Below are 20663 nucleotides of genomic sequence, written 5' to 3'. Positions count from 1 at the left end.
GGAGCCACAAACCCTGCTGCAACTGTGATTCTCAACTGGTGGCCTGCAGACCACTTTAGTGCACTTTTCTGGCCAGTATGGGTGACTTTATAAAACTAAAATATATTTTGATTTTTTTAAATTATTATTATTTACTGATATTTTTACATTTTAAGACAAAATAAAAGACAAGATTCTTGTAAAGGAGGAAAAATAATATAGTTTTTGCCCAATTTCTAAAAACTAAAACAATAAACTATGCAGGCATATGTGCATTTTTTTTTCCAACTGTAGAAAAATTACGTATTCTACTTTGAAGGAATAAAGCGTAAACTGAAAGTGTTTCGCTCCTTGTAATGTTTTTAGTATTCACATATTTGCAAAATAAATTACAGGAAAACTGCTACAACTAGCCCTTTTAGTTCTTATAGTATAATTCAGTTTTCTATCAGTTTAGGACAAAGCTTGAAAGAGCCGCTGCAGAAGGACCAAAGAGCCGCAGATTGCAGACCCCTGCCCTAAAGTTAACCCTGTCCCCACCTGTCCATCTTAAGGTCGCCTGTTCAACTCCCTGGACTGACAACATGAAAATATGGGTGGTAAAGGTGAAACATCTACACCTGACTCCCTCATTGGCCCCTCGCTGGGCCCTTGAACAAGCCCCTTGACCCCCACCATCTGCTCCCCCAGGCGCCCTAGAGAGCAGCTCTGCTCCACACAGAGGGCCGTGGTAGCTCGGTGGTCTGTGGTTACATCAGGAAGAGCATCCTGCATAAAAACAATCACCAAGTCTTCATGCAAGTTAGTTCACTGTGGTGACCCCTTCTTCAGGGTTCTTATTGTATATATGTATATATATATATATATATATATATATATATATATATACAGTAAGGATTAAAAATATATACTTTGAAGCTACAGTGTCTTTGCAGTCATCTAGTGTCTCTCTCTCTGTGACATGTTTGTCAGTTTACAACCACTTTCCCCTCTTACATCCTGTCTGTAGGTAATAGTTTAATAGTTTTTTGTAAATTATACTCTAGCTTGAGTCCATGAAGGATTCCTGAATCCTAACCCCTAGGACTATGTTAAATATCCTCTTCAGTAATTTCTTTATTGTGAATGTCACAGATATGACATTTCAAAATATTTGCTAAATCCAGACGTTTAATTCCTGATTTTCAGATAAAGGACCTGCGGCTTAGTGTCACCGACCATTCGCCTCTACAGTTTCAACCATTTCTAAACTTCTCCATGCCAGAGAGCAGTAGGACTTGAAGTGTTTGCCATCCTCCTTATTTTTACAGTTCTCAACACAAAGTTGAAGAGGTTCAGTAATGACTAAATGAGCAACTTTAAGGAAAGAAGTGAAATGCAGTTCTGTAGAAAGTTTATGAACAATGACTATTTTACTAACAAAGCCTTTTGAACAGCTGTGGTTTAGAGAAACAAGAACTTGTAGAGTTTTGTGAAGACCATCCAACCCACCGGACCCTCCTGATCCAGTAGCTGGAAATGACTCAGTGGCCCAACATGGAGTTTTTATTTATTTAATCATGTTTCCTTTATTCTTCTAAACTCTAGTTTTGCAAAACACTAGTTTCTGTCATTTTTTTGCTTCTGGACCAGATACGTTACCACCTGCTGCAGCCCGGTGCATCAACTACTGACACCCTGACTTCTGTCAAGCCAACAAGAGTCAGGCGTTCTTGTTCTTGAGTGTCCGATTCTTCAGCGTGCATGCGTATGGATCTGTGTTTTTGTACTAAATGTTTACTCGTGCAATTTGAAAGTGTGTCTTTGCTCTTTGCAAACTCAGCTCCAAACTAAAATGATTTTGTTGGCTGAGACGAGAGGTCATATCATCGCAGTATGGCAACGATGTCAGCAAAGTCCATTCGGGAAAGAGTAATTCGAAGTTTGTTTTGGAAATCTAAAAAAGTTAAATCGGGTCCTCTGGACATGAAAAAAAAACAAAAAAAAAACAGCAAATCAACAAAAAATCTAGAAACGTTTCGTCTCTCATCCGAGAGACTTCCTCAGTCTGAGGTGCTGTTTTCAGCTCAGTCTCTTAAATAGCACCTTCTCAGAGTGGATCAACCAGTTTTGCTGCTGACAACCAAAACCAGCTGATCACATGCTCAAGAAGGACCATCAGCATAACAATGGATCATTAGCACACTGATGGCTGTTTACTGTTCACAGAGGGCTGAGTGATACTAGCAATCACAGCATTGTAAGAGGGGGAAAGTTGAACCCGGAGGCCTCCACCCCTGTTTAATGATGGACGATTTATTTTCACAAAGATGGCCTCCTTTACTCCTCTCTCAAACCATCGTTCCTCTCTGTCCAGGATGTGAACATCTTCATCCCTGAAAGAGTGACCGCTGGCCTGGAGATGAGTGTAGAGTGCTGAATACAGCTCCTCAGACTGAGGAAGTCTCTCGGATGAGAGACGAAACGTTTCTATATTTTTTGTTGATTTGCTTTTTTTTTTTTTTTTTCTTGAATGTCCAGAGGACCAGATTTAACTTTTTTAGATTTTTCTACCTGGATTATTGAGCATGCATCAGGAGATTTGTTTTGGAAATTTTTTACAGAGGCTCTCAAACGTAAAAAGCAAAACATCATCAATGGTAAATGGACTGTACTTATATAGCGCCTTTCTATCTTATCAAGACACTCAAAGTGCTTTACAACACAATCTGTGCCTCATTCACCCATTCATACAGCACTCTACTAGATCTATACAAAGACTAATAGAACAAACCATTCTACAAAAACTAATCAGTGCATTAGATCATATTCATACACCAATGGGACACACATCGGAGGCTATGAGGGGTTCAGTGTCTTACCCAGGGACACTTCGGCATGTGACTGCTGGTGGAGTCAAACCCCCAACTCTTGCATTAGAGGACGAGTGCTCTAATGGCGCTAACATAAAAATATGTAGAGGTAGAAGTATAAAACATACTTAAAGGAAAATCTCATTTTATAAGATAAATATGGAATTTTTTTTTAATATGCATTTATAATGGAGTTGTATATGGTGGTTTTACCTCTCATGAACGCTAGAGGGGAGTAATGTCACTTTGAGATTACAGGAGTGTTGGAAAAAATTCTGACAAAATAAAAGGACTTTTAGGTTTTGTTGGGAATGATTGTGTTTACTGACAGCACCCAAAAAAATAAAAATAAAATAAAGACGCAGACAAAAAATAAAAACATGGCTGATTTTTCCCCATGAGGCCTTCTGTAGGTTAAAAAACAACCAGCCCCAAAACTTCACTCCTGAACATTTCAGGGCAAATAAATTAGCTGTTAGCTAGAAGAAGCTGCTGCGTCGTGTATGGTTTGTGGCACGAGCAATTTGATTATAAATGTTTTTACTGCACGCTCGGGCCTCCTGCATTCTTTTCCTGAGTCTCCTTTGAACAAAGAGCGCTACGTGTCGTCACCGTCGAACGCAGGGCAGGCTGTTTGCGTTCAAGAGCACGTTTCCTCGCACATCACCTCATTGCGCTGTACAATAAGCTGCCTGTGTAGTCATTTAAAGATAGAGAAGAACCCACAGCCACTTCAAAGAGATGAACCACAGATAGAGACAGGGACGTTTCAGTTCACATTATGGAAACGACTGTGACAGACCTCAGGTCAGCCAGTGAGGGATGAAGCTTCAATCCAGGCAAATATTTGTACAAGAACGTGTCAGGAGTTGCATCACCACCATGTGTCTTTCTCCAAGCAGACACCAAAACTTCTGCTTCCCATTTAGATTAAATCAAAGTTCTCAGTCAGCGCAGATCCTCCTTCTCGTTTTTCCTCCTAGTTTATTGTCGTAACAGTTCAGCAGTAAAACAAAAGTGGAGAAAGTGGAACAGCTTCGCCTCCTCTCAATAAATAGACCTTCTTTTAAAATACGGCAGAGATTGCGTTACAGCAGAGAAGTGTAGAAACCTGAACAATGTTTGAGCACACCAGAACAAGCAGCTGTTTGTTGTTCTACAAAATGTTCCCCGTGCATGATGTCATCATGTCCTTGTGGCGTTCATGAACTAGAAACAAATCGGGCCGCGTTTCATACAGCGAAATAAAATACACAAATCCAAGTGACATCCCAGAAAATAAATACACTTGCTTTTTTGAATTAAAAAACATATTTACAGTTTTACACATTGAAAGAATAAAGGTCTGTTTTTTTTTTTTTTTAACCTTCTCCTCTTTCAGCCTCACATCTCAAACATAATGCACTACAATAATGATGACAACCGTCGAAATAAAAGATTGTGGACTGAATGGATGAGTATACAGTTCATGTTTTAAATATCGTGTACACACAGTAGAAAGCACAAACGAGTGTGTGCATGGGGTGAAAAGTCTAAAAGATGAACTGACAAGTACACTTGTATGTTCACTCAGCTGCTTCATGCAGAATAATCAACAAAAGTCGCGTTTATTTTGAAAAAGAACGTTCTGGCTCGGTAAGAACATTCCTGAAATGGCTTAGTCAAATTCAAATAAATGTAATTTAAGTAGAAAAACAAAATAATTTTCTACCAGTACTCTATTTCTTTAACAAATACCTGCACTCATAGATCTGCACGGTGTTTGTTTTCTAGCAATACGGTAGTTCAGATGTTAAGTTGGGTGGAAAGTTGGTGACCGATCATTATCTTGCTTGTTGGAGCGAGCTCTGAACGAGCTCAGTTTGGAGAAACACAGATTGTTCTCCCACTCAAGTGACGAGTTAACAAAACAACTCTAATCTTAACATTGAACGATGGTTGATGCAAATACAATTTTCTAAACTTTTACACCATTGTCTGCTTTCCATGGCGTGGTTATTCTGACATAAATATGATATTCCTGTTAGAAGAGCCCCCAGGTTGCATATGAAGTGCTACAGCTGGCTGCTACTGTCGCTATCTATGCTTGAAAATAACCATAGAGTTCTGTGTAAATACAGTAGTCCCTCGCTACTTTGCGGTCATCTGTCATCTTTAACATTACGTGACTGGGACGGTATGAGATAAAAATGTAACGGAAAAAAATACTTCGGACAGGCGCTGCCATTTTGTAGTTTTCTTTCAATACTGTAACGCCAATCAGAAAGAACTACACTACCTAGAAGCCAACAGTGCTTCCGGACGCTACTTTCTCCTAAAATGGAGGGAAAATTTTGATCCGATCCAAACCTGACTAAAAAGTTCGGTCCTAATTCATAGTGACTTCAGCGCTCAGCGGATGCAGAGAGGCGTACAGAACCGACCGGGAATTGGACCAAGGCTGGTGAGTCCCCATATAAAATTATGCAGTACTGTACTGTACTTATATATATATATATATATATATATATATATGCATTTATATTTATATATATATATACAGTATATGTTGTTAAAATGATGTAGGTTTAAGAGTTTAGAGCATTGCAAGAGTGTGGGAAGGGTTTATAAATTCTTAAAATGTATAAGTACTAAAATAAATGAAGCGTTCCTACTTAGCGGTTTTTCACCTTTTGCGGGGGTGTGTGGAACATAACCCCCGCAATAACTGAGGGACTACTGTTTCATTCATTTTCTTCACCCACTTGTTCCTTTCTGGGTCACAGGCTACTGGTTTTAATGTCCAGCTGTAACTGTGCAAGAGGCGGGGGTCACCCAATGTAAATTACTATGTAATTTAAAATGTATCACAATATAAGGGTTTAAAAGCAGCACTCTCATTAATTATAAGTGTTTGAGTCATTTTAAGACAGCAGCAGTACACATTAGTTTAGACTCCTCTCCTCACTTTGGTCGAACCTAAACTCTGTTTCTCTAAACTGAGTTTGTGCAAAGATAGTTACAACAGGTAAGACATTTTTTGGTCACACCCTTTCCGCAAAAGAGCTGAGCTATCACTAGGCCTGTCACGATGACAAATTTTGCTGGGCGATTAATTGTCTCCGAATTTATTGCGATAAACGATAATATTGTTTGAAATTGAACAATAATTAATTGTCAACTTTTAGAAGAAATTTCGATTTGTTTGGTGTGTAGTACTTTTTCTGACCACCTGGTGGCAGTATAAGACTGTTTGAACCAAAGGATGGATAGTTAAGCAGCATGTCTTTAAGAAAAATGGGAGGGAGGGCTCTTGACGTGACATGGCCAACGCTCGGTGATTTGAGCTATTTAGCATAGCATTTTTCATACAAATATTTTAATAAAAAATCTAAAAAATCAGTAAACAAGTTCTCAGCTTCTTTTTGCAGAGAAAAGAAACTTTTTACATGAGGGCACGGGTTTCAACCATGAATTTTGGAGCTTCAACAAGACGGAGGTTTATTTCTGAGGTCGGCCTGTTAGCTTAGCTCGTAGCTTAGCTTCTCAGCTTAGCTGCTTTTAACGATCCAAAAATGCAATTTTGGATCGTTAAAACAGAGTTTCAAAAGAAAAGAGAAAGGGAGGGGTCAGTGAAGAGCACCGGAGTTGAGCCTTTGATCATCCAGTGTCTTCAGTAGAAAGAGAGAGACACGAAGAAACGATGAAGCCGATAAATGAAAATAAGGTTGATAATTTTCATTCATCATCCGATTAATTGATTTATTGATTTATAGCAACAGGCCTAGCTATCACTTTACCAAACAATTTGAAGATGAGGACCTGGAGGAACAAGTGTACTCACGAGATGGTGCTGCGTATCCAGGAAAAGATCAAATACGTTAAATATGCAGGTGTAAACTGAAATTTAATACACATTTCATTGTTTATCAGTACAAATGGAGCCTGACGGGAAATAAATATTGTTTATGCATGTTTTTACAAAGCCAGAATGTTCATCTGTTAAAATAAAGAGTTTGGTGTCACATTTGTGTGCTCTTAAACATTAAATATTTTCTGTAGCGGTTTCCTTCTTGTTTTTTTTTTGTTTGTTTTTTTTTGGGGGGAGGCGTAGACGTAAAAAAATATATACAAAGTATATATATCATGAAAAGATTGTTGTTAACAATGGCCAGCAGGGACAACCTGTTTATTTTAAGTTGAATGAATTGGGTTGAGCTGTTCTGTCAGACTGTCTGAAAGTCAAGTTCGGCCTCACAACAACACGTTGACATAAAATTACCAAAGTCTCTGTTTTCCATTTGCAGCTTCCTAAACGACGGCCGTCTCTCTCAGCGTGTGCGTCTGTACAGAATGAGTCCGTATGAAAACGCTGACAGTCTAGTGGCAGCCACAAGCTCTGACCACCATGTTGCGGTACTTCTTGAGGATCACGTTGGAGCTGTCATCAAAGTAGAGCACAGAGATGGCGTTGAGCTGCGTGGGGGCACAACAAGGTTTAGGAACTAAGTCTGGATTAACGAAATGAACCTGGAGAGAAAAAGGAGAAAGACTGCTGAGAAATAAGTAGGACACAGAAATGTTAAATGTTCTGTGAGGTTCTGTGAATGCTGCAGAAAATGTCCAGTTTGTTCATGGTCACTCACAAGAGTTTGCACGATGGCGTGGTTCGTAGCGTTCATGTAGGAGTTCAGTGGGAAGGCGCACTCTCCCTCGCAGTAATATGCTGCATATCCTTCTGGAGCAATGATCCAGTCCTGAAAGCAAATATGGGAGAGAACGAAGTTCAAGATGTGACACTGTGGAGTTTGACCTTTGATTACTGTCTCACTCAATTTCTGATCCTGTTCAGGGCCAGAGGGCAGGAGGTGGGGTACACTCTGAACAGGGTCACCAGACCATCACAGGGTCAACACAGAGACCCACAAGAAACACCCCATGTGCACACTCACACATAGAACAAAATTACACTCACAGATTACTTTAATATGTATGTTTTTAGATTGTGAAAGGAAACTGGAGAAAACACCACCGACGTGATGGGGATCACGGTTCTATTCTGTACCCTGGATCATTTAGCTCAGAAACCAACAAGAACCAGCGCTTTCCGCTCCCAAAAAGCTCTTTGTCTGTTGTTATTTTAAAATTGTTTTGCAGTCAGCCACTAGGGGGCACTCACCCTTTATGGCTTCACCTTCCAGCTTCCTGTGTTGATATAACATTTATATTGAAGGTACACACTAGAGTCGCATTCAGGCCCAAAAAATCCGACCTGACCCGGCCCCAGCCCGTAGCCATCATTTCCGAACCTCACCCGACCCGAAGAATTAACAGTAATTACAGATCTGACCCCGAACCCCCCCCCCCCCCCCCCACCCTTTGACAGTTATATAGTCATTAACGGTCGGCGGACGCGCAGCTGAATAAAAGGGGCAGAAGATCAGAGCTGAGGGGGCGTTTGTCCTTTCATTGTCATCAAAGAGCATTAAATCCCTATTTTTGCCTGCATTCTGCATTATTCAGACACGGACCCTGCTCTGACATGTCTGCATTGGGATCTCACCTGTTTGGGTCGTCGGCCATGTGCGTCCATTGAGTGCAGCGGCTGAATGATCGTCTATTTGGGTTTTGATGGATCGCTGCCTGGCAGTATAGTCCCATCTGAAGCTTAACTGAACTTTTTCTACCTCTTTCAAGCCCAGTCAGCACACGGTCAAATGGCCGCGTGCGGCTGGTGTAGTATGGCAAGCCATGTTGTCATATATTGGAAAGTATGGCAAGCCATGTTGCCATATAATTGGATTGCCAGCCGCACGTGTCGGCTGATGCAATCAAAAGCTTGACACCCATCCAGCACATTATTATGGCCCGGCCCAAATTCGGGTCGGGCTTTGGGCCCAGGTTAGAAATGACAGCTCTAGTGCACACTTGTATATTTATAATACAAATACTGTTTAAAAATGACAATTACTAACCTTTACACTTTAATAAAATAGTTTTACCTCATGTTTGATATAAATTGAATGATAAGGACTGAAACCTAGTTAGATATGAGTGTCTGCACAGTCATTTTTGTTCTTGTTTCTCCTCCTATACAGAATGTACCCCTGCAGCCCTCTTTGTGTATTAATGTGCTGGTTTGATCCTGATTTTATTGCACATGCCATATAGGTCTGGGAAGCTCAGTCCTCACCTCCTTCTACAGGTGTGCAGTGAAGAGCATCCTGTGCTCCAGCATCAACGTGTGGCATGGAGGCTGCACAGCTGCAGAAAGAAAAGCTTTGCAGAGAGTGGTGAAGGCTGCACAGAAGACTGTTGGAGTCAGCCTCCCAACCATCACAGACATCTACACCTCCAGATGCAGGAAGAGGGCCACCTGCATCATGAAGGACCCCACTCACCCAGCACACACACTTTTTGCACCGCTCCCCTCAGGAAGGAGGTTGAGGAGCATTAAGTGTAGAACCACTAGACTGAGGAACAGCTTCTACCCTGACGCTGTTAGACTCAAAAATCTCTAACCAGAATAATCACTGTGAAAAAAATCACATCATGTTGCTGCTGATCTGTTTCATGTTGCTGCTGATCTGTTTCATGTTGCTGCTGATCTGTTTCATGTTGAGGTGTTCATGTAAAACATGCCCTTTATTAGGAAGAAAAAGTAAGTTTCCCATAAGGGAGCCAGCTTTTTTTTTCTTTTTAATTTCTTGGTCACATGACCACCACATTAGACAGGTCGTTGTGGACAGAGATTCAAACCAGAAACCTTTGTTCTTAGAGGTGACGGCACTAACGTCCTTGACTCTCTGAACTGGGATTGAGCTGAGTACTGCCTAATCCAGGTAAGATACTGTGTGTTCATATATGTGTCATACAACGCTAGTTTTGCCTGTCATGTCACGCTGTGAAGCTCTGTGACGAATGTTCTGGGTTGTCAGGAAGGTCAAACGCTTGAACCTGGATAAAAGTTACTACCCAGTCTTCCAAATGTATGATTCTTATCTCACAGGTGAATATTTTAAGGTCACTTAAAACAAAACATGACATTTTACTCTGACAATATTGTTACTGGCAAAATTATTGAAAGTGTTTGTTATTTTGTTGGGTCAAGCAGTTCTGTTGAGGACTGGTTTCTGTACCTGCCATCCCAAGTCTCGGAAACTGACGAAAAGCTCATGTTTCTTGCACGCCTGCTTCTGGTCAGTGCTGCTGTTTTCTGAAAAAGAGAAAGAGCAGCAAAATTATATTTCATGTTCCTGTTGGGTAACAAGAGTAATTATTCTGTGCAGTCGAAGCCTAAATGGGGAAGTGCAATAAAGAATAGAGCTGAGCGCAGCAGGTATCATCCTTTAAGATAGTGATGTTTAAGAAGGACATCAGCTCCAGATACAAGCTCATTTTTAGGAAGTCGTTCAAATGAATGGGCCACCGTGCGTTCAGGGAGCTCTCGCTGTTTCCACTGAAACAATGTAGCCCGGCCCGATTCATTTCATTTTTTCCTCCTTTCTTCTCTCATTTCAGCTCTCAGTTTTCTTCTAACCAAGAGAAAAAAGAAAAGTCTGTTTTCCATCCATCTGTATCTTTCTCTCCTTCTGGTGACCAACGGGGCTCTGTGGTGCATTAGTGCTTGAAAGGGGGTTCACATGGGAAATGATTAGGAGCAACTGGTTCTCATCATGGAGCTATAGACCACTGGTATCCAAAAATCCAAACAGACCCATTTGGCCCATGTGTCCAGAGCCTGGTTGCCCCACAGCGCACCACAGATGTGTTCTGCCATAAAAGCCTGTGGTGCCTTACCTCCATGCAGGGAACTTGGCCCCGACTGCTCAGTAATGCTTGAGAAAATAAACAAAAGACAGCAGAGGGCCATTTGAAGCTGTGCAGGCTAATGTTTCAGCGCTCCGCATAAACACAGGACAAAACAGAGGCTGTCAATACGCATCAAAGGCTTCCCCGCCAAGGAAATGCACAACCTCTGGCGTTTTATTTGTTTAACTGTGTGCACAGAGCACATGTACTGATGCTTTTGTAATTTAAATGTGAATAAATTGTCCACTCTGCAAGTCTGCAGAAAGCTGCTCCCACTTCCTGTACCTGCGATGTTAGCCACTCTGAGCGCCTCTTGGTTCTTTGCCGCCTTGGATCGGTTGGGGTTACGCTGTTTGCCCCCTCCTGATGCTGAGCGGATGCTTCGCAGGTGCACCTCTGTTGCTTTGAAAAAGGCCACCATGAAGGGCTGTTTATTCTGAGGTCCATTGCGACCAATCAGCCCTGCCACTCGAGGATTGATACTCTCTCCTGCAGGGGAAGTGGGTGAAGGAAAGAAAGAAAACAGAGCAGGTGTCAGCACAGAAATAATGGCTTTGTGCCCACAGAGCTGGTGCTTGTTTAAAACCAAATAAATATGTGTGTTTGGCATGCCTACATTGAGATTTTTGTATGTGTGATCCCTTTCTCACTAAAACCACTTATGTGTTTCCATGTTGCCACTTCCTTCACTCACTGACAATAAAACAAAAACATTAGACACCCAGAAGAAATGATTGAAATGGTCCGATTAGGTTGTAATTTTATACAAAATGCAAACCATCAATAGGTATATAAACTACTTGACTGATAAGGAAATGAAATGTGTAGAATGGGCACAAGAGGGCCTGCTGGTGGCATTATGAGTGGAGGGGTGGTGTTATCAGGCAGTTGCTGGAGCATACAAGAAACATAAAGGAGGCCTCATAGAGGCATTAAACAACACTACCCCAGCTTTTGTGGGTTTCTATGAGGCTGTGTGGCCATATTGTGTAACACAGTGGATGATGTTGGAACCAGTAGGTACATGAGGGCTATTTAGGCGAAGGTTCTGGTTGCCCAAGACAGCTCACAACAAAGAAATATTGTCGTATTGTGCATCAAGCATTACAGAGCCATGTGACACATGCGCCTGCCATCCAAACACAGGTATTGGACTCTTTACATTACCACATGTTGTTCAGCACCATGTCATGATACTGACTATAGGTTCACTGTCACAGGCTGCCATTAACACCAGAGTAAAAACTGCTGCTTTTGGAATGGCACCACAACTTGTGCTTGCAATGACAAGTGGTGGTGTGTCACAATCACCACTGAATCTTGTTTCTGCATTACCACAGATGACCCTTGTGTGCTCATACAAGCCAAGAACCAGTTCTACCAGTGTTGTGAAGAGACAACATGGTGCCACTCCTGGTACCACGGTGTGTTCTGGTAATGATTCAAGGGACCCTGACAGCACAGCACTACACTAGTAACCAGGGGCGATTCTAGAATATGCCTTTTAGGGGTGCTCAGCCTCCATTGTTGACAAAGACTCTTGACTTGAACAACACGGTGGCTACTGACATCAGAAGCATTTGTAATGTGGAGGGGACACATTGGTGGGGGGGGGGGGGTCTGGGGTCTTCTCCCAGAAATTTTTTAAAGAAAATAGATGTAATTTCCTTCATTCTGGTGCATTTTAACAGGTTGTTAAACATCTATGTTTACCTACACAAGTAAACACTTGATTCAATAACTATTTCAGAGTGCAACAAGAAGTAGCCTGACCAACAGCTCTCCTTGTGTGAATAGAGCACGCTCCACTTCTCTCATGCATCCTAATACCCCTCCCCTCCACCCCCGGTTGACAACTGCCAACAACTTTATTGCAGCGCACAATACAGACGCATTAGCTAAGATGCTATAGACGTAGCGCTCCGCTTCTCTCATGCATCCCCCTTGCTGCAGGTAAGGGGTGTTTACCTTCAGGACAAATTGAGATCGCCGATTGGTCATTTGCTGACGAGCCTATTGGACTGATTGACAGGTGGTGTCGAGGATCTGACTCATGCAAAAAAAATCATAGATTTTACTGGCTCCTTTAATAGTTTCATCATTTATTCCATGTTTATATCAAATTTATTCAATATTTTGGTGAATCTAAGGTTGGAGAACTGTTTCCTTACAAAATCCTAATGATGGTTTATTTATTTTTTAAGAGTTCTGGGGTGCTTGAGCACCCCCAATAAGAGGCTAAAATCTCCACTGCTAGTAACATCCTGTGTCCAAATGTCCTTCTGCTTCTGAGACCAACGGTGTGCGTGGTCTGTCATCATTTATTTGAGATATAATCACTGTGAGACATTCACTTAATCCTTCAATACATCTTTTTATTTTACTTCTACCTCTTGACTGAGTGCTGAACTTGTTTTTCAGTGGATTTATTTAAAAGCAGTGCTTCTTTTATAAAGTCCTTTCTTTCCCACCCTCATCCTTGCTCTACCTTCTCCGCTGTCCCAGCCGACTATGGGATTTCCCCCATGCTTGTCCCTACATGCTCCCCATAAAGCTTCAGAACCTACAATCACGTGCTGACGAAGACAGCACAGACTTCACACAGGCTGAAAGCAATAGCGTCTCCTTCCCTCACCTAACATGTAACGTCCTGCCATCCCGTGACAGACGCTATTCTCCGCGCACGCTTGTACTCCCTGAGTTTGTTGATACTGACAAAATGTTTGCGTCTCCAGATGAGATGCTCTTTTTACAGATAGCAAAGTCCATTTATCGCACGCGTGCTGATGATGCTGGGGGTATGACGGATGATGGTGGTGGTGGTGAGTGACGGATGAGGAGCGAGCTTGGATTTATATTTTCAGCGTACATGAAAAAAGACAAACCATCTGCCTCAGTTGGTTTTTCCAGCCGAGCTGCAGACTTGTGCATGTTGTGTTTTAATGTCAACCCACGTTTGTTTTGCTGCAATCGCTCAGGTTTGTCTGGAATTGAATCCAGCTGGAATTTTGGGAAAAGTTTATTCTGAGCACATTTTATGGTGAACTGTGGTAACTGGTAATGAGCCTAACCAAATTAGACTGAAAGTTTAGGCTAAACATATCGGACTTCCTGGGGTGGCCGGGCTCAGAGTCATGGTGAGGAGCTCTGTCTTCCAGGGGTAGCACGGTGTAGAGCTGAAGGTGGTTCAGGCATCTGGTCAGGATGCCTCCTGGACGTCTCCCTTTAGAGGGCGTCCCACAGGTAGGAGGTCCCGGGAAGACCCAGAAAACGCTGGAGAGATGATGTATTTTCTCTGGTCTGGGAACGCCTCAGGGTCCCACAGGGCGAGGAAGAAAGTGTCACTGGGGAGAGGGATGTCTGCGTTTCTCTCCTGGACCTGTTGCCTCCACAACCTGACTACAGATAATTACTAGAAGATGAAGATGAAGAAGAAGATATGCTGACACCATTTTTGTTATTTTAGCTGTTTATGAGTCACAATTAAGCAATGAATGTGGGCTTTCAGAGGACATACCTTCACATAAGTTATGAAAATTAAGGAAAGTATTAATAGCTGTGGACTGAAATGATGCCATAAAGGAGAACTACTTTTGAAAACTAAACTAAAATATATTTTACAAACTGCACTGGCTGGAAACAAAACTAAAAATTTCTGATGTGATGTGGGCATTTTTTAAATAAAAATGAATAATTGAGCTGCAAAGATCCTATTAAAATATAAACACAAAAGATAACAACATGAGATAAAAAAATAAACTATACCTACAGTTTTAGAAAACATAATTACATAGTAAAATACACACAAAAAAAGAAGTTAGTTGGAAAGATCACAAAAAGTAAAAAAAAAAAAAAAAAGATTTATAATCAAGGATACAGAAAAAAAACAATGAAAGAAAACATAAAAACTAGAACCTCACAGATATGATTTTTTAAAAATAAGAACGCAAAAGTTTGTGTTCAAACAAAGAAAATGCTCTAAAAAAAAACAACACATTCAAATACTTCAGTAAACAGAATAACAGCTAAAAATACAAAACCTCAAAAAGTACCAAAAAAAAAAAAACTAAGCAAACAACAAAAACACTATATTTCATGAATATCCAATAATAATAATAGTAATAATAATAACAATAATAATAATAAATCATAAGGGAAGACAAAAAAGTAATTGAAAATAATAAAATACATGAGAAATAAGCAAACATCCTACATCTTCAAAGCTGTATTTGTTTTGAAAAGGTTCAAACAAACAAAATAATATTTAGGAAAACACAACAAATAACATGGCAACTGGTAAATAAACAAACCAAAGGAAAATAACAAATAAGAAATTAATTTGTTTAATTTTCTGAAAAGTGTTTTGGGTTTTTGGTGTAAATTCAGAATTGTTTGTTTTATAATATAATGATTCATCATATTAAATTATTTATATTATTAAAATACGCTCATGTTTTTGAAAGTTTTATTGTATTTTTTCTTTTTACTGGTTGTGTTTTGAACCTCAGTGCCCCCTAATTAATTACTTTGTGCACTTGTGTTTTTGCCATCCGCTTATTTTTTGTTCCCTTCACAGTCAAGACTTGTTTGTTTGTTTGTTTTTGTTTGTATCCCGGTTGTCTCTGTAAAAATCCCATCGCACACAGCACATCTCCGCTCTGACTTTCAGGAGGGAATCTTACCGTTCGTGCTCTCCAGGGCCAGCTGCAGGCCCAGGTTTCTGCCCGGGTTCAGGACCCAGTGATTACTGGTGGCGGTCACATCGAACACCAACCACCCTTCCTCTGCCGCCCAGATAACTCTGGAGTCCAGCAGAAAGAGGTCCGACTCCCTGCAGGGACACAGAAGACACAAACTCAGACACAAACATTACATAAACTGTATAAATGATGAAGACTGAAGCAAAACGCTGCAGATTGGAGCGAGACGGAGGTGGTGCGGGGAAGTGAAACAAAGAGATAGATGGATGGGAGGGAGGGCTCCAGATGGCGAGGCCCAAGGGAACACTTCATTTTCTTAATTGACAATAATAGCTTTATAAACGAGCGGTTCTTTCAGATGCTGCACACCATCCATCACTGACTGGAATTCTGTGGCTCAACCAAAAAGCCAAGAGGAGAGAGGGAGAAACAAACGAGAGAAAACACACAGCTGTGCAAAAAAAAAAAGAAAAGAAACTGTGTGAAAAGTAGCGAGGGAATCAGTGCATAACCAAGTGAGAGTTATTGTCCAACACTGAACTTTGCGTTTTCTAATCTTTCCTCAATTGAGACTAAAATCCCTTGTTCATCCATGAGGCCATTCATTCCTCACGACCTATTTTCTGACTGAGCAGATAGTGTGTCACCGAGCCCTGGTCCATTCATGTTCCCCGACCTGTTTCTGGCAGAGGAATAAATGACCGTGTTGTTCCCTGCAGACAACGGGAACCTTTAGAGGACACGGCCTCTCTCTGAGTAAAACACCTTCTGGCCCAGATAGACTGCTTAAAAAACACGTGTCTAAGTCTTCTCCTCCTTACAAAATTTGCATTTTAAATGAAATAACCCTAACATATCATCCTTGCTTTTGATTTAGGTGTAACTAAAGTTTTAAAACTGGAGAAAGCTTGAACAGTTTAGTCTCTGGCTGGTCCAACGGAAATATTTAAACTCTTTCTAACTTCTGGGTCTCACATCACGAGGTTTCTTTACCAAGTTGCTTTAGTTTGACATAATCTGACTCAGACCAGCCCGACTGAACGCTGCACAGAGTTAGACTTCAGTTCATCCAGTTAAAACCTTCAAAATAAAATGATCTGTGCAGTGATTTTAAGAGCTTGGGTTAAAACAGTCAATTTACGTCAAACTGTTAAACTGTCTGAGTTAAAGCCAGTTTTATGTTGGCTAATATCAGTCAGCTGTGGTACGGTAGTCCCTCGCTATGTTGAGGTTCGACTTTCGCGGACTCGCTCTATCCCGGTTTTTCAAAGTAAGATTGAACACGAGAACAAAAATTGTAAGGGACACGTGATTGTCAACTTTAATATTACTCACGTGACGGGACAGTAAAAAGTTAATGAAAAAATAAAATACTTTGGACAGACGTTGCCATTTTGTAGTTTTCTCTCAATAAGCCTACGCTGTATAAGGACTCATAAGGACTACATTTCCCAAAAGCCAACAGGGCCCCACCCAGAAGCTTGTTGGAACATACTCCCCACAATAGACATCTTAAATTTGGTTGACTCCAAAAGTTACAGTTGTAGACGTACATCCAATGAAGATTTCTCAAGGTTTCATTCAAATCCACCCAATGCTTCATTGCATATTTTGCTAACAGACACATTAGCACAGGGTCAGAGCAACACGAAGCTTGTTTCTATGGGGCGACACATGGAAGCTAACCTGTCAGAGTGCTCCTTCAACACCTGGTAGATGCTGATGCGGAACGTCTCGTTATCGTAACGCTCGTGGATGAAGTCTTTATAAATGCGAAACTCTGCCGCCGTGACTGCCTCGCCCTCGGGGATCCGAGACAGATCGAATCGGAACTCTCGGTGATGCCGCCGCACCGGGAGGAACTCCTTATCGTGCTCCACTGCAAATAGAAAAGACAAACACAACACAGACACTGATCATGGATCCTCAAAGGGATTTTTATTGTGCACAGAGATCCCCGGCCCGCTTTTAAAAGAATACAACTCTAGTGTGAGCTCATAAAACATTTAAAAGCTTTTTGTGAGGCATTAAGTTCCAACCTCCGGTAACACACACTGCATGTTTGCAAAGAAGGAGGAGAAATACGTGTTTCTGCCTCAGATCGTTGCTTCTAGACCCCATGTGCCTAGCATTAACCTGACCCCATCAGGCTCAGGCTCAGGCTCAGCGTCTGATCGTCTATAGAAACGCTCCACATGTTGCTTAGGGATAGAAGCAGCGTTGGACTCGATGCATCTGGTGCACACTGAGCCACGATAAAGAGATGCAAGCCCACTCTGACAGCTTTATGAGCCCATTTCTTCCCTCGTTCTTCCTCTCGTAGCCCCAGAGAGTCATCCGGTCGGCTCTTCATCTGGTTCTCATGAATCAGGGCTTCTATCCCCGCTTCCTCTCTGTTCTTCTTGCTACATCCACGTTTTCCAGTACCTCCTGCGCCTCCAGGAGCCCCCGCCCCCCTCCCTCCTCCCTAGCCTCACCCTTCTTACATGAGTCACAGCAGGACATCCCAGGGGTCAGTGCCTTGTACCTACAGAGTGTCACTCCACGTATCTTTTCAAGTTTTGAAAGCATTCCTGGAGAAATGCTTATCGCCTGCCATCGTGCGCGCCAACGTTCTAAACTAAGTTCTTGTGCAATCTGTCAGCACTTAGTGTATGTGTGGGAGTTGACTCTCAGCTACTACCAAAGCAAATTTTAGCTCAATATCTATAACAGTGATTGTGTTTAGTAATTTTTGTGTTTGTGGGGTTGATTAGCTGCAGCAGCACATTTATAAGTTCAACAGTTCTAGATGTACATCCAACGATTTCTTTCTGTAAGTTTCATTATAATTTGTCCAATGCTTCACAAGATATTTTGTTAACAGACAGGCAGGGTTCACTACAAAAGCTGTAATAGTTTTACACAAAGGTCTTTGAAGATATTAAGGATGACTCTCAGCTACTACTACCATAGAAAACTCCAGCCTAATGTCTGTAAAACTGAGAGTCTAGTACATGATCACCCACTACCATGCCTGAGGTTGATAAGAGGTTTGATCATTATTTCTAAACATTTATGTTTTTTTTCCTTCTTGATTTAAGATATTTCAGTTTTAGAGTTAGATTATTTTATTCAGATAAAATCAGCAGCATTCAAACTATTTTATCCTCGAGCATCTTCCTCTTCTTCTTTCAGCAGTTTCCTCTTTAGGAGTCACCACAGTGAGTCATCCTCCATGTCCTCTGTCCTCATTTCATCTACCTCATGTCCTCTGTCCTCACTTCATCTAACTTCATGTCCTCTGTCCTCACGTCATCTACCTCATGTCCTCTGTCCTCACTTCATCTACCTCATGTCCTCTGTCCTCATTTCATCTAACTTCATGTCCTCTGTCCTCACGTCATCTACCTCATGTCCTCTGTCCTCACTTCATCTACCTCATGTCCTCACTTCATCTACCTCATGTCCTCTGTCCTCACTTCATCTACCTCATGTCCTCTGTCCTCAATACATCTACCTCCATGTCCTCTCTAACTGCATGTATTCCAGTAACTGCAGGCCTGAAATTAGCTTAAGGATTTGATGGTGACAAATTTAATGGTGAACCTGTAACATTATCTAGTTAGCTACTAGTTAAGTCGTTCTCCATGTGGATTTTTTTTTATTTCTTTTAGAACCATAAATGTTAGAGTTGTTGTTGTTTCAGTGTTTAAAGCAAAAAGTAAAAGTCAATAAATCATCAAAACAAAAAATACATTTAGCCATAGAGAAAGACCTCAACTCCTCCTGCACAATGAAGCTTCCAACGATCGCTTCAAATCAAGTCATTCAGTTTAATAAGTTCTCAAACACTGACTGAAGGTTATTGTAACCTGTCACTGACTTTAAGCTGCTAAACTACTTTTGGTGAAGTTTAGGAAACTGTATTTCAAATTTGAAAACTTTTGATGAATCTAGACATTAGTAATCCCCTTCCACCTTCTGACACCCAGCTCACGCTGCACTGACCTCAGCTGAAGCGGCTTCTTCTAGAGATTTTACAGAGGGGAATCACAACTGAGCCGAAAGATAAGGTTCTCCATTCACACTCCAACTCTCACCTGTGGTCATGATGCTAGCTAAAAGCTAAAAACTGCAAAAACATTAAAAGCTCAAAGTAGCAAAAGGCTATCCAGCAGCTACAATAACAAAAGTGTAGCTAAAAGCTAAAAGAAGCACAAGGCTTTAGCTAAAAGTAGCAGAAAGGTAGCTAAAAACTAAATTAGAAGATAAAATTAAACTGAAGCAGATTTGAAAAGGAACGTTTTGAAGAAACTGAAGAGATATCTGTATTTCGTTTAGGAAAATTTTTGAGAAAACAAATTAAATGTTCTGAAAAGTTTAAAAGTTACAAAAACCAAAAATTCCAGCACCCATGTCCGGAATGAGCAGAACATTTTGATTTATAAAAGACTAAAATACCACAAAGCATAAAAGTAGTAGGATTGTAATAAATAAAAGTAGAACAGAAACAATAACAACTGGAAAACAGTCATGTGAATGCTGAATTTACATTCACATTTTAAAGGACAATGAGCATTTCTAATATTAATTATAAGCTTGCCCTAATGGCTGCAATTATAATAACTTTATATAAGACAGCTGCCTAAACAATTTATCAGACTGATGCGGAGCGTGTGCTAAGAACTGCTTTACAGCCGTGCAGTTGGCTTAATGTTATTTATTCACTCCGGCCTTTTATTTAGCCTCTTCCACTCAAAGTCAACTTTCACAATAATATATTGAATTTGCTGAGCGAAACAAACTTACTAATGAGTCACCTCAGAAAATCCTTTGAAACCTTCTTGGTTTATCGTTTGGTGCTGTAACCTGTAAAGAATTCAAACCACTCTTGCTTAATGCCTCAGAAGACTTTTTAATTAAAGAAAACATTTGATCTGGAAGGGGGAACACAGCTCTGCTCATCCCACTGATTGGTATAAAACAGTCAATTGAAGGCAGGTGCTTTTTTATAAAGACGCATTAAACGTGCCAATGGAAAGGCATTCTTTAAATAAACAAGGGAAGGGAAGGGAAATCTGCTCCTGGTCCAGGTCCATCCTCTTGTTCTCCGTGCAGGTGCACTCCTTGGGTTCAGAAAGCCATACTTGTTCTCCCGCTCCCAGTTTCCTTCTCTACCAGCCCATTAACGGCAGCATGGCAGTCATTAGAGGCAAAGTCAAAGCGAAGTGGCTGCGTTTATGATTTCCTGTGGGAGGAAGCGAGTAGCCATCACCCCACCTGTGTCACCAAAAATATGGCGAGCACGCCCTGTTGATGCCGCACGAGCCCCTCGCCGTGTGCAGTCGGCGCCTGCATC

At 41.2% G+C, this 20663-nt stretch overlaps 1 protein-coding gene across 2 annotated transcripts in view; it reads right to left on the bottom strand.

The window, feature by feature from the left end:
• Window positions 1–6664: 6664 nt before the first annotated feature.
• Window positions 6665–20663, bottom strand: part of bmp7b (bone morphogenetic protein 7b) — a 36087-nt gene continuing 22088 nt past the window's right edge. The window contains exons 2-7 of one of the 2 annotated variants that reach the window (XM_037683975.1): window positions 17009–17201; window positions 15305–15453; window positions 10908–11111; window positions 9950–10026; window positions 7457–7567; window positions 6665–7340 (exon numbers count right to left, since the gene is read on the bottom strand). In XM_037683975.1, coding sequence (XP_037539903.1) covers window positions 7191–7340; window positions 7457–7567; window positions 9950–10026; window positions 10908–11111; window positions 15305–15453; window positions 17009–17201 — 884 coding nt within the window. In that variant the 3' untranslated portion in view covers window positions 6665–7190. The remainder of the gene's footprint in view (window positions 7341–7456; window positions 7568–9949; window positions 10027–10907; window positions 11112–15304; window positions 15454–17008; window positions 17202–20663) is intronic. The other variant, XM_037683976.1, reaches the window with a different exon arrangement.

The sequence above is a fragment of the Nematolebias whitei genome, chromosome 11, assembly GCF_014905685.2.
Source record: "Nematolebias whitei isolate Nwh7 chromosome 11, NemWhi1, whole genome shotgun sequence".
Classification (NCBI taxonomy): Eukaryota; Metazoa; Chordata; class Actinopteri; order Cyprinodontiformes; family Rivulidae; genus Nematolebias; species Nematolebias whitei.
The sequence above is the reverse complement of the archived record's forward strand: the minus strand, read 5'-3'. Positions and strand labels throughout refer to the sequence as shown.